This window comes from Cavia porcellus, unplaced genomic scaffold (assembly GCF_034190915.1).
Source record: "Cavia porcellus strain 051 isolate PalLab524CR breed Dunkin Hartley unplaced genomic scaffold, mCavPor4.1 scaffold_12, whole genome shotgun sequence".
Taxonomy (NCBI): domain Eukaryota; kingdom Metazoa; phylum Chordata; class Mammalia; order Rodentia; family Caviidae; genus Cavia; species Cavia porcellus.
The window spans coordinates 31,399,388-31,413,404 of NW_026947495.1; the positions used below are offsets into that span (position 1 = coordinate 31,399,388).

The following is a 14,017-nucleotide window of genomic DNA, read 5'->3' on the forward strand; positions in this document are numbered from 1 at the left end:
ACAGAAACATCCTGTTTGCAAGGAAGCATTCACTTAGCCTTGGACATATTCCACAGAGGTGATATTTTTAGAAGTCAGAACTGGAGATACAGGCTTCTTTCTTACTCTTATATATCGTGAAACATAAAATTATTGGAGAGGATTAAGATTATTTAATGTAGTTATCAGCATGAGGAACAATATTATAATAATCTGTTCCCCTCTAAATTTATCTGAATTTCAGCAGTTGAAGGAGTACCCTCCTCTTATTTCAGCGTATTGTGTTGCAATAACTATTTTCCTGTTCAAATTACAAACATTACAGTTCACACGGAACAGGTAAATGGCATCCTTCTTCAGATCTGCTGTGTTTCTCACATAGCTGTCTCGTCCTCAGTTGTGTTCCTAAACACGAGTTTTAAAACATGACCTTTATTCTTGCAATATTTAAAATATCATATCACCTAAATAAATCCAAACATCTTATCACAATATTGAAAATTTCTCCATATAGAAGGTTTCATCTAAAATATTCCTCCATATGCCCTGTCCTCTGTAGTTCACCTCACTTTATTTTACAGTAAAGTATTTTTGTACATACACCATGCCCACACTGTGATGACTTCCTTCAGTATAATTATATATTACAAAGTTCATTTCTATCTATTGATCTACAGCTGTGATGGCAAATATTTTAGAGTTTTCAGTGATATCAAACAGCCTGATATGCCACACATGCTACATAAGTTCGCCACCACTGCATGGTAGTTAATCATAAATTTTAAGAAGGCAATAAATTGTAGAAAATCAATGATTCTGTCATTTGTACTGATAAGAACAGATGACTGCTTTAGAGTAAAAGCAATGTAAATACATAAACTTTCTCTCTCTCTCTCTCTCTGTCTCTCTCTCTCTCTCTGTCTGTCTCTCTGTCTCTCTCTCTGTCTCTCTCTCTCTCTCTCTCTCTCTCTCTCTCTCTCTCTCTCTCTCTGTCTCTCTCTCTCTCTGTGTATCTCTTTCTTCTTTTTTTGAAAAACAGCTCAGATAGCCAAACAGGATGTCCTTTTAGAAAACAGCTGACCTGCAGCCACTCCACACCCCGACTGTCCCAGCCTGAAGTCCTTGAGCCCCGGAGTGAAGAGCAGAGGCTGGGTGTCACTGTCACAGTGGCTGTGAGGGTGGGGGCAGCTGAGGCCTCCGCACCCAGGCCACGTTCCCTGGTTGGTCCTCACAAGCTGGCCGGTGTGGGCAGCCAGACACTGGGGACAGGGACTCAGGAGATGGCAAGGGACTTTGGGGGACAGAGTGGGGCAGAGTCCTACGGTCCACCCACCTTCCCATGGGCCAGGGTGCGACACTGTGCATCCTGTATAGGAGAACGTGTTCTCTTTGAAAATCTTTTACTTATAGGAATATTAACACTATTTTGAATGGACTTTTCCAAAATAAAGCTTTTTCTCCTTTTTATTATGTACGTCTTCAGTAACTATATGAACAATTTAATATGGTTTAATTTCTACTTTCAAATTTTCTTAACCGCTTTCAATATAAGTAATGTTAGTCTTCTAGAAATGCAAATTTGATTATATAATTTCTCTTGCATAGAAAAAAATGCAAAGTTTTCATTATCCAAGCAGAGCCTCGATTTCTCTTACCATTTAATTTTCAGTCACTTTTCCCTGACTGCCTACATTCCAGCCCTACCATCTTCAATTCAGTTCCTCTACTAGCTAACGTTTTGCCAATTTAAAATTTTAACATGCGGGGCCAGGGATTTCGCTCAGCAGCATAATCGCAAGGTCATGAGTTCAGTCCCCAGTACTGACCAACCCACACAAAAGAGCTTAACATGTACCATGTCATTCTGAAAATCACTTTATCCCACTGTTCATTAATGGATCTTTATCCATAACTGACTCATCTTAAATGATGCTTCCTTCAAGAAGCTTCCTCAGGGAACATTTTTTTTTTTCATAGAAAACAAGCGAAACAGAACATTTTTAAAATAAGCTTCTATCCATTAATCTCTGTCATATCAACGTTTTCCCCCCAACACTTCAACCTATTGAAATGAATTCTGCATTACTTATTTACTGTTCATTTGGTAATTATTTATTGTTACTCCTCCCCACACATCAGTCTGCGATGTCAACTGATGGTTAAATCTATCCTCATCTTGCTAACCACTGTATAGCTAGTGCCGAGTTATGGGGATGATACTATTATTAAGGATACATGTGTAAGTAGTTGTTGATGGTAAAATTGGTAAGAAAGACCAGCATTAATCTAAAAAGTTGTGTTTCCTGGAAGAAGCATAAATCATTTTTGTAGCACCAAATACAAATATAAAATCAGTTAGCAAACAAACTGCCAGAGATGCAGACATTGCTTTCATGAAAATTAAAAAAAAAAAAATTATCAGTCAGAATCATCTCCAAATAGAATGAACAATGAAGTCGTTGGTTTTAAACACAAATTTCCTATAAGGGTGATGCTAATGTGAATTCCTGAATTTAGTAAGAGAGGTAAAGGTATTTTTTTAAAATAATAAATTTCTGTGTCCTGTATATTTATGTCATTTCTTCGAGGGTCATATAAAACATTTAAATCTATGAGAAAATGTTTTTCTTTAAAGGAATACTGAAAAGTAAAGTGGTATTTGTTTTTCTTCTTTTTTGATACCACGAATCAAACTCAGCATCTTGCATTTGCCAAGCAGGCACCGTGCCACTGAGCCACATCCCCAATCCTTTAATATGTATTTAAAACACCACTTTGAATAGATTTGGAGGTGTAGAATAAGTATTTTTTTCTAAAAATAAGATTGCTTTGAGTTATAGGTCAAATATAGAGCTCTGTGTAAATCTAGAGTAGAACATGTAATTACAGACTCTGCACATAAAATCACTGAAATTACTTTGTTGTAATTATATTCTATCATAACACATACAATAACTTTATCCAATGCCGAGGAAGAAGTGTCCTGATTGTATTTGAACCTATTCCCAAATCTAGGATTTCAGTTTATGAAGGATTTACATGCTGCCTACTCAATTAAATATTTTTAGACACAAGCCTTATTGTGTAAAGAATACTCATCTTGTCATGAAAACAACAATATACACAAATAGATGAAAAATATACATTGCACAAACACACATAAACTGTAAGAGTCTTTCAACTCTCATGTAATACATGCAATATATTCGTTTAATTTTAAAATTCTGTCATGAATCTCCAATTTATTTGATATGTCCCTAAGTATGCTTTTGCATTAAAAATCAAAAGAAAATATGTTGTCCAAGAATTTCACAAAACATCTTATTCTAAACAAGTAGCACAAATCATAAGGTGATGTCTCTGTATAAAAAGTATGATGGTTTCTAAGGCCATGATTAACATTGTAGATTTATAAAAAAATCACAGTAAATTTGCTAAGAGTAAAGTTTAGGAAATATACTCCTTAAATACCTGAACAAGCTACAGGTAATTGAATGTCATTTGGGAGATCACTGATCAGTTTTTCCTTTATGAAAAAGGTGTAAAGGGAAACGAACTAATTCAAAGGATCATCATAGTGATAACTGAGAGGAACACAGTAATACATTTGACAAAATTCTTGGTCCACTGTTTGCATACAAACATTTTTACTATTTTTTGAATACAATAAGTTTCAGTGACTTTTCAAAGTTTAGGTTGATGGATTCCCTGAGTGAATTTATTTTTTTTATCTTGATACTATATTTTCTAAGGTACAAATTGTCGTATCTGTCTAAATAAGTCAAATAGTATAACCTTTATATAATTTATAATTTATTTCATTTCAATCTATTCTTACATTTTTCTACAATATGTTATCTAACAAAGGCAATCATTAAATAACTTCCTAGTAAGATCATTCATGTGTGAATTTATATATATATATATATATATATATATGTATGTATATATTTAAATGACATTTATCACTGCTAAATATGTCAACACATTTATTATCAACTTCTTTATATGAAATTGATATGATACTGCATACCCATTAACTGGATCCACCACAATTCCTCTTGGATGGGACATTTCTCCCTCTAAAAGAGTCTTCCGACTCTGAGAAGCTTTTTCCAGCCTGGCCACATTAATGGTTTTCCTATGACCATCATTTGTCCAGTAAAGGTTATTTCCAATCCAGTCTACAGCAATGCCTTCCACATTATCTAAATCTGTAAAACAGAACAAATAAGAAATAAACAAAGTGTACAATTATAGTAAAACTACTGTTCACTTCTGATATTTTACTTAATAAAGAACTTAATTTTTAAAAAATTATGGATTGTGATATGTGTATTTTTATGTTATAGTTTTTTCCACTATTACTACTTACACAATATTCTTCAATTTATTTTGAATATCCCTTACATGACTGAGGGAATCTATTCTTTTTACATGCATTGCTTTCATATGCACAAAAGTTTACAAATTAATGATGATATTTTAACTGAACATCACTATATCATAATTGAAATAATGACCTGAAGAAAAACAGGAAAATGTAATTGATGTAAGGGCAAGGAGAAATATGAGTGAAACATAGAGGCGGTTTCAAAGAATATTCTAATACTAAGACAGAAATTCCAGGTTGTAACACCTAATCTGAATAATCATGATAATAAGACTGACCTCTTAGCAAGAAATGAACAGACCCATCAAGAGCACATATTTGAAAACGTAGAAAAGCCTTTCATCATAGAACTGCTTGAACCATAAATCTCAGATGAGTGCAATACTTATGTATATTTTAGACTTATTTTTAAAGGAGCCTATTATAGTCTTCTAGAAAATATAGATAATGATAAATCAAAGCATGTGCATAAACATCAAAACTTGTGATTTCTTCTGATTCTAATCTTTTTATTTTACAAAAGGGGAAACTGCAACACTTCAAAGTGAAAGCATTTGTCTATAACATATTTAACCAAGAAACAGTAAAATTAAGATAAAAATCCAAGTCCTATGACTACCACATGAGGAAATCTTCAAATTAGTTTCTATAATGAGTTTCTGTAGATCCTGTAAGGACAGGAAGGTCTTTTTGTCATTTTATAAATGATACCCAAAACTACCAGCATCACAAAAATAGTTTCACACATCTATTTCATGATGCAAACTGTTTGCTAGCTTTCAGAACCAAGGAGGAATATTAATGGACAAAGTATTAGGAAGTAGTACGTTAGAGGCAAGAAGCCATGTAGTCACACAGTATGGAGAAATCTACTTACATTTCATCATATGAAGGTGTAAGAAATATTTGCTATTATCAAGTCCTCTAATTATAATTCTAAGGGCTCTGGAGACAAAAGAAAATTTTCTTCCGTGACCCCTTCTACAAATCAACATGTGCCCTGACTCAGGATGACTAATACAAAGTGTGATTTGCTCTAACTGAGAATCTCATTAAACTGAATCAGATATGTTCTCAATTTCTCTAAGCTATCTGCTTCATTACCATCCAATATGAGAGATTTTCACAGGTTAATTGTGCTTATAGTTAGAAAAGTTTAATTTTATCTTTACTTTATTGACACTTAATTTTACTGAGCACTTTCCTCTTCTGGCATAATAGAAAGAGAGCAGCTATTTACTCTTTTCTATGTTGCGTAGTTATTAGCTGATATTTTTATTGCTCCTCAGACTTTTCTATATGATCAAGTCTATAACTGATTTGTATCTTCTTATTTGCCTTTCAAAAATTGTATTACATTTGAAAACTATACCAGCACAGAAAGATTTCAAGGTTTTCAATCTTCTTATTTTTAGAACTTTTCTTCACATATTGAGACTTCATTATTTTATATAAAAAATTGCAATAGTGTTCTGGATGGAAATTCTGTTGAAATTTGGATAAACAACTCATTTATTCTGCTCCTTAATTTTCCATTGTAAAGTTAAGATATAGCCTTTATCACTATGGTGATAACAAGAAATATATTAGCTACTGTGTGTAAAGCACTTATCAGATGGCCTAGAATATTGTATCTTCAGTTTAGAGAACTTTTTCTTAGTTTATCTAGATTTTTAATGTTACACATTCTGACTTTTTTCCTAGTGGATGTTAGGAATATAATTTATACTTTTTAATGTTTACTCAATGTTTACTTGCATTTTTTACCAGTGGCTAATGTCAACTAGAAATAATATATGGAGACTCATTTACTAATAATTAGAAAACAGAATGGAATTTCTAAGGAAACAGTTTCAAATATGATTTTATCCTAGTTTATTTATTTCTTTTAGAAATTAAAATGCTTGAACAGTTCAATTAAGTAGTGAATGAGATCACAATATTTTAGATAACAACTACCTCTAGCTGCATAACTTACAAATTGAAAAACATATTTAGGCTTTTATCTCCTTAATTTCTTTATCTATAAAATAAATATAATGATAATGTACAACTCATACTTCTTATTTTATGAAAAAAACAAGAGAATTCATAACAAAGTGATAAGAAAATAACGATAGTGCATACACATTATGTCATTATCTTCAAGTAGTTGCTCAGAATATAAGGCACAGACAAAACATGATCCTTTCTCTTACAAAGAAGTAGCAGATAAATAGCACAATGGTTTCTTCTTCAATGAACTAAGAGAAACAAGAAGTATAAATGAGCCAAATTAACATGTATATTAAAATTATTTGAAACAAAAGAATATGCAATTTTGGAAATTTTTTAACATCTCTCCCACTTTCTATTTTACTATCTTCTATTTTACTCTTTATCCAATACTTACATATAAATATAAGCCTAGTAAGAGAGTTTCATAGGATCTTTTGAAGGTGAAGTACATAAATAAATGTGATTTTCATAAAATAATTATTGGAATATAGTAAATTTTATTTCAATATTATTATTACTGAAAGTATCTTTATATTTATAAATCTCCCATTAGCTAGTTATGTAGTCTATTAATATACTAATGAAAGGACTTACAGTGTTCTTCTCTTGCTTTGTTGTTTGTGTTTCATTTCTTGTTATAGGATAACAAGACTGAATACAAAATGTAAAACTTATTTAAAAGCCTAATGAAAGATTCTATATGCAAACTGGAAATATTTTTATCTATTTTAATCCAGTAGGAATTTTTTTCTCACTTAAAACCTTTGAAATAAAATACCCTTATTCAACAAATATACATGTATAAAGAAATCATTCTGCTTCCACATTATTTGATCTCTTTTTTCAATGAATTTATGAGTTCAAACACTAAAATATACAGAGATTATTGGTCTTGTGCACATTTGATACTTTATTTACAAAAGCCTGTGTTTGGGTCTGTCTGAGATTGATTAATAAGAAATTTAGGAAAAAAAATTCTTGATCAGAGACATAGGATGATTTGTGGAACTGAACAAACAAATGTAAGTTGCCATGGAGATTCTAACTATTGATTCGAGGATATACATGGCATGTCAAGAGCAAAAAACAGTGCTTGATATTAAAACTTCATTGGACAAGATTACTTTGTGAAATTTGACAAGATTTCAAGTAGTCTGCAGTAGTAAATCCATATTCATTACTATGTTATTACAATCATTACAAAACTAATAAGCAAAGATTCTAATTGTTCTTTAAACTTCAGTTAAAATATCCCCTAGCTTTCAAAAATACTCATTTTCTTATGAATAGGCAAAAAGTTGCAATATATTTATACCTCTTAGGGAGAAAAATCCAGTTGAAAATGATTCATTAAAAAATGGTTTAAGATTAAGGCTTATTTTGGGGATACAGTCATAGCTCAGTTACAGAGTACTGACTAACATGTGTGAAACTTTAGTTTTGAATCCAGAACCAGAAAAACATTAAGTACAAAAATATTATGCCTATATTTTTCATGGGAAGTAAAGAAACTGAATATTTTTCTACAAACTTTAGATCAAAATTAGATTCATGTATTATGTAAGATTAGTACATTAATTTTAACAAAAATTAATTTTTTAAAGTTTTTTATAGTATTACTATAATAATTTCAGAATAACTGAGCAAATCCCATTGCAGAAATATAGTACCCAAAGTTTTCAACTTTATTTGGGTAATCTATCCTTATCGTGAGCATTAACTTTCTAAGTTGGAGCAAAGTGTTTATAAGAGTGGAACGCATTAACATGCCTTAAATAGCTAAATTCACACCATGAATGTGGACATATTTGCAAGACTAGATGTTCCTGTCATTCTTTACCCAGCTTCAGGTCTGCACTTGGACAATTCTCAGTTCTCCTAGTCTTTCAGTTCAATTAGTGCAAACTCTCTTCTGTGCACCTCATATGGCCTTAGGCATCATAGCTCATTATGTAACTACCATGAATGATGCTGATTTAATTAATACTCTGACAGTAAAGTTTGCTGTAGAACTTGTCAGCTCATGGAGTTTGAGAAATCTTGACTACAGATTACAGTTTTTATAGTCTGTCCCTAATGACCAGCTGAGACTAATGGTTTCATCCTGATTTTCATTTCAGGACTTTCCTCAGTAATTAGATCAGGGATGGTGAATACTACGCATTCATCAATTAAAAAAAAAAAAACTCTCCTGTTGAGTCAAAGATATAGATATATAGAGTGCACAAAAGAGTCTTATTTTCTAAATAAGATAAACCATACTAAAAATGATGGTTTATTTTTATTGTCAAAATTATGTTGTCATTTTCATGGGGCAGGTGAATATTGACCTTCTTTCTATGGCATTCAGATATCTTATCTCTGATACAACATTCATAAGACTAAAGAAAGGGCCACAGTATGCATTATAGTTACCAATGTAGAAGTTCAAAGTGAAAATTAAAATGAAAGGTGTCCAGAATAATAAAGAAATGAGACTTTATTCTGTTTTCAAGCTAACAAGCTTGTCTGGTTTTATTTCATGGATGCTAACTGAAGACATAAACTTTGTATCTAGCATACAAAGAACTTTTAGATTCAAGGCACAAGTAACAGTTGTCAGTATAATTGTCGGTTGTCTTTCCTCCAAAGATCCCATGGAAGCAATTGGAAAAGGTGAACATTGATGTCTCAACAGTAAGTGCATTCCAGGAGAAGAATCCTGAGTGTAGGAAACCTAGATCTAGCATCATGGGTGGCGAACAGAGCTTACTGTTTGCGCTGGGGAAAGACTATTCTACAATAATTTTCTGCAATAGCATCCTTGAAGATCTACTTCAGAGCAACCTAAAATGAAGTCTCTGCCATGATTTGGATACTATTTTAATCATCTCCCCAAGAGATCACGTGTCAAAACTTAATTGCATTGTATTGTTATATATTCAAAGGGTAGAAACTAGTCTTTGAACACTGAAAAACTGATCATGTAAAGCCAAGTAGCTTTCTAATAAGAAAGGTCCCAGGAATATACTGTGAATATACAGCTTACCTTACTGTATTCCACTAAATCTTTTAGATAATATAAAAGACCTTTTATGGGAACAAAGTCATTTCCATCAATACAACTTTATTGCCTTATGCTTCCTGCTTACAAAGAAATAACAGAATTAATTGCCTTGCCAGGCATTTTGGTAGACACCTATAATCTCAGCACTTGGGGCTCAAGCAAGAGGATTGCTGTAAGTTTAAGGCCTGTTTTGGCTACAAAGTGAGTTCGAGACCAGCCTAAGCAAAGCATAGCAAGACCCTCTAAAATAAATAAAATAAAATAACTAATTGCCTCATTTTCTTGAGAACAAAATGTCATAGATATTTTTGTTTATTTCTTTCAGTCACATAGTAGGTTATGATTTATAAAAATAAAACACTTTGAACTCTAAAATATCAATATTAATTCACTCAACCCATTTTATATTAGATAAAAGGCAACTGTATTAGAACTCACTTAAGCAATTTAATTTCATGCAAAATGCCTTTTTATTAGCTATATTTTAAAATGTTTAATGTTTTTATAATTGGTAATCTAAACATTTAAATAGTTGCATAATTTAAATTGATAACTTCCATTGAACTTTTGTTATAAATCAGCCTCCACAACACATGATCCAATTCTGTAAAATGAACTTTTCTGTTTCTGTCGCTTGCTTTCTCTTTTCTTTTCTCTTCTTTCCCTTCTTCTATTTTCTTTTCTCTTTCCCTCTCTCCTCCCTATATACAATTATACCTTATACAATATAGAATAGAGCATGTGAAACACAGTTGCATTGTGTTTATCTAATGAAACTGATCATTAAATTCCAAGCTGAGCTTCAGGTATGGAGATTGAAAATCCTCGTTGTATTTGTAATTGCCACGGTAAAGAACAAATGCATCATTTTATGTAACCATCATTGTCATATTTACTAACTGAAAACAAAATTTTTCTTGTGTTAGAACCACAAAAATATTCAAAGAAAAAAGAGTAGAGCAAAACATGTTGGAGTAAATGTGATTAAGGAGGTTATACCTTTAACAGTAAATATCTGACAGAACACATGTACTCACAACTTCATTGGTCCACAAAGAGCCATCATTGATGCAAACAAAACTAAGGCCATGAATCAAAGGGAAATATAGTGGCAAAAGTAGGCAGCAACCCTGTTATTAGCTCAGTAATTTAGGGACTAACGGAAGAAAAAACCTTATAGATCAACTTGCAAGTTTAATATAAACCAGAAAATTAAGGCAGTTTAGTTAGCAGTCAACATAATAGGCCCGGATATTTGAATTATACTCCAATGTGGCCACCACTTTATATTCAAGTTGATATCTAGGATTAGAGAAAAAAAGATAAGCAGAAACAGCAATAAAAGAAACAGTAGAGTTGCATTGGAAGAAGGAAAAGCAGGGGGCTGGGGGTTTAGCTCAGCAGCATAAGCACCTGCCTTGCAAGCAGGCGGTTGTGAGTTCAATACCCGGTACCGATAAAAATGAAAAAGACAAAAATAAAAAAAAAAAAATAAAAAAAGAAGAAGAAGAAGGAAAAGCAGGGTGTAAAAGAAGGCTAGGAAGTGAATACAGAACAAAATTACTGCAAAAGGATGTTTTATTCAAATTTTTAACAAAACGACCATGGAGTTTCAAAGTTTGTACATGTTATCAATATGCTGTACTTTGGCAACCTTTGATAGGTTCCTTATTCTAAACTTTAGCAACTTTCTTAAACTTGACCCTCAGTTTCTTCAAATAAAGAGATCAGTAATAACCACATGTGCCAAATTTAATGTTACAGGACAAAATAATAGAACAATGTTGAGCACATAATCAAATTTTTAATAAATATAGCAATTGTTAGCTAATAAAAATATATTTGATGACTAACAATGGAAAGATTCAACAGATATATAGATATAGGTATAGATATAGATATAGATATAGATATAGATATAGATATAGATATAGATATAGATAGATATAGATATAGATATAGATATAGATATAGATACAGATACAGATACAGATATAGATATAGGTATATGAAGAGAACTAAAATGTTAGAACACAAGGTAAAATTGAGGTGCATTGGTTAAGGCTGAAACTAAATTCAGTGCAGAAAAACTGCTAGAAACTGTATAAAGTCTTAATAGTATTGTGTCATGATTAATTTTGGTTTTGATAAATTAGTCATGTAACATGTTACAAAAACTAAGTGTGGTGGAATAAATGTTAATATTATCTTATAATTTATATATTAAAGCTCTAATTTGATTGAAATGGTATTACAATATGGCAACTTTGGGGCTGGGGATTTAGCTCAACGGCATAAGTGCCTGCCTTGCAAGCAGGCAGTCGTGAGTTCAATCCCCGGTACCAATAAAAAGGAAAAAGACAAAAAAAAAAAAAAAATATGGCAACGTTGATTTGTTTCTAGGGTCTGACTGATTTGTCTGCATCTTCTGATTTTCACATATCTTTAGCTGACACAGAGGTAAAAAGAAAGAAAAGCAAAATAAAAGTAACCAGGGGAAGACTCCTGAGACAGATTAAAGATCAAAAAACCACAAATGTTAAAATTTAAAAATTAGAGATTGGAGAGATCATGTAACAAAGTACACATCAGAGTGAACTATTTCTTTTGAAGCATATAATTGCAATAGAGTTCACAGTGAACAAGATTAAGATGTGCATATAGATTGGGAAAGTAATTATGGCAAAAAGAAGAGAGGAGAGAGAAGAAATGAGGACAATGAAAACTTTTTAAGAAAAGATAAGACAAAGTCAACAGAAAATAGAAAACATTCAAGGTAAAATTGAAGTAGAAGTAGAGCTAAAGATGGCAGATCAGTAAGCAGCAAAATACAGAGCTTTCTTGAGAGAAACAACCCAGATGCCGGAATAAAACATCCTGGAGAGGATCAGACAGAATCAGATGGACCTCTCAACCCATGAAGAAACTAAAGGGAAAAAGCTGTTCAAACACATGGTCATGTGGCTACCATCAAAGCAGCTCAGATTCATGGCCACGGTTCTCTCACTGGAGCCGCCCAAACTCACCATCTCAGCACTGCTCACTGCTGGAGCTGGGGTCGTACTGAGGTCAGGGGTGGGCAAGCCCAGCAGAGAATGGAGCCAGCATGAAGAGCTACAGTAACCCATGGTGAGTGCGCAGAATAAGATCCTCCCACAGGAAAGGGGAGAACAACTGGATGACATGTTGGAATTGGGCAGGATGGGCTTGAACTAGGAATGGCAGTGACTTTAGTTGGTTGTTCCCTTCCCAGAGAAGATTGGTGGAATATGCTTGGCCTGGGTCATGCCTCTGGCCAGGACCCAATAAACTGTTCCAAACTGATTTTATATGAGTGGCACACACTAACACAGTGAAGGCTCCCATGAGTTGACCGGCTCAGAGGGGAGAGGCCAGCATATGTCACCCCTGCTTGCACCTCAGTGACCAACAGCAAAATGGAGAGGGCAGAATTCTCTAGCCAGGGTGCTTTAGAAGAATAATAACCAACAAGGAAAGGGGCTGGGTCTTCAACTATACACCTATGTGAAAGAAACCAAAACCATGACAAGAGAAAGAAATAAGACAAACTCCCAGTCCCCAACCCTGTGAATTTTGATCCAGAAGTGATAATTACAAAAAAGATTGAGGATAGCAAACATGCACTATCAGACACATCAGCGGACATAAAGAGATAGCTTCACAATCTCATAGATGACCTCAAACTGAAATATTATTTCAAGAAAGGCAAATATAAGATGATTAATAAAAGAAATGCAAAGCATCTCTCAAGAAGACACAGATGGAAGACTGGAGGAACAGAAAAAGAGAGAAAAGTTCGATGAAGAATGTAAAGAAACCTAGAATACATGAAGCAGATTCAAAGAGATTCCTAGGAAATTAAAAACTCCATTGGAATCTGGGAAAATTGCTGAAAGAAACTAGAGGTATATTAACAAAACTTGAAGATAGCTTTGCATTGTCTCAGCGTAAAAGGAAAGATCTCTTAAAAATAACAAGGAAACAGGCAGCAGTACCACAAAGGATAGAAGGCAACAAGAGGATCTACAACATAAGAATAAAAAATGTGAGTGAAGAACTAGGGATACATTCAGATACAAAGGCTAACTACAAAGGGTACAAAGGATAAATACAAAGGCTATTCACAAAAATAATTAAGGAAAACTTCCCAAGCATAGGAAAAGGAAACAATATCCAGTTGTATGAGGCATACAGAACTCCAGCCACCTACAACCAAAACAGAGCTATACCCAGGCATATAATAATCAAGATCCCAGAAATTCATCACAAAAACAGAGTATTAAAGGCCATCAGACAAAATAAATAGATCACCTATAAAGGAAAACCCATCAAAATCACAGCAGACTTCTCAACACAAGCCATCCATTCAAGAAGAGCTTGGATTCCAAAGCATTCCAAGCCCTGAAAGAAAATAAACTCCAACCCAGATTGATGTACCTTTAAAACTTTCTCTCAAAATTAATGGAGAACTAAGATGCTTCCATGACAAAGTTGACCTGGGGGAATTCGTGAACACCAATCCAACCCTAAGAAAACAGTGAAGGAAATTCTAGAGAGAGAGAAAAAATACTAGGATTTCA

General features: G+C 33.1%; 1 protein-coding gene across 7 annotated transcripts in view; it reads right to left on the reverse strand.

Moving 5' to 3' along the window:
- Positions 1-14,017, reverse strand: part of Lrp1b (LDL receptor related protein 1B) — a 1,703,137-nt gene that overhangs the window by 697,324 nt on the left and 991,796 nt on the right. For all 7 annotated transcript variants that reach the window (XR_010050782.1, XM_063259026.1, XM_063259028.1 and 4 more), the window contains exon 12: positions 4,013-4,193. Coding sequence is in view for 6 of the 7 variants with exons in the window: in XM_063259026.1 (XP_063115096.1) it covers positions 4,013-4,193 (181 nt within the window). In the remaining variant the exon portion in view is untranslated. The remainder of the gene's footprint in view (positions 1-4,012; positions 4,194-14,017) is intronic.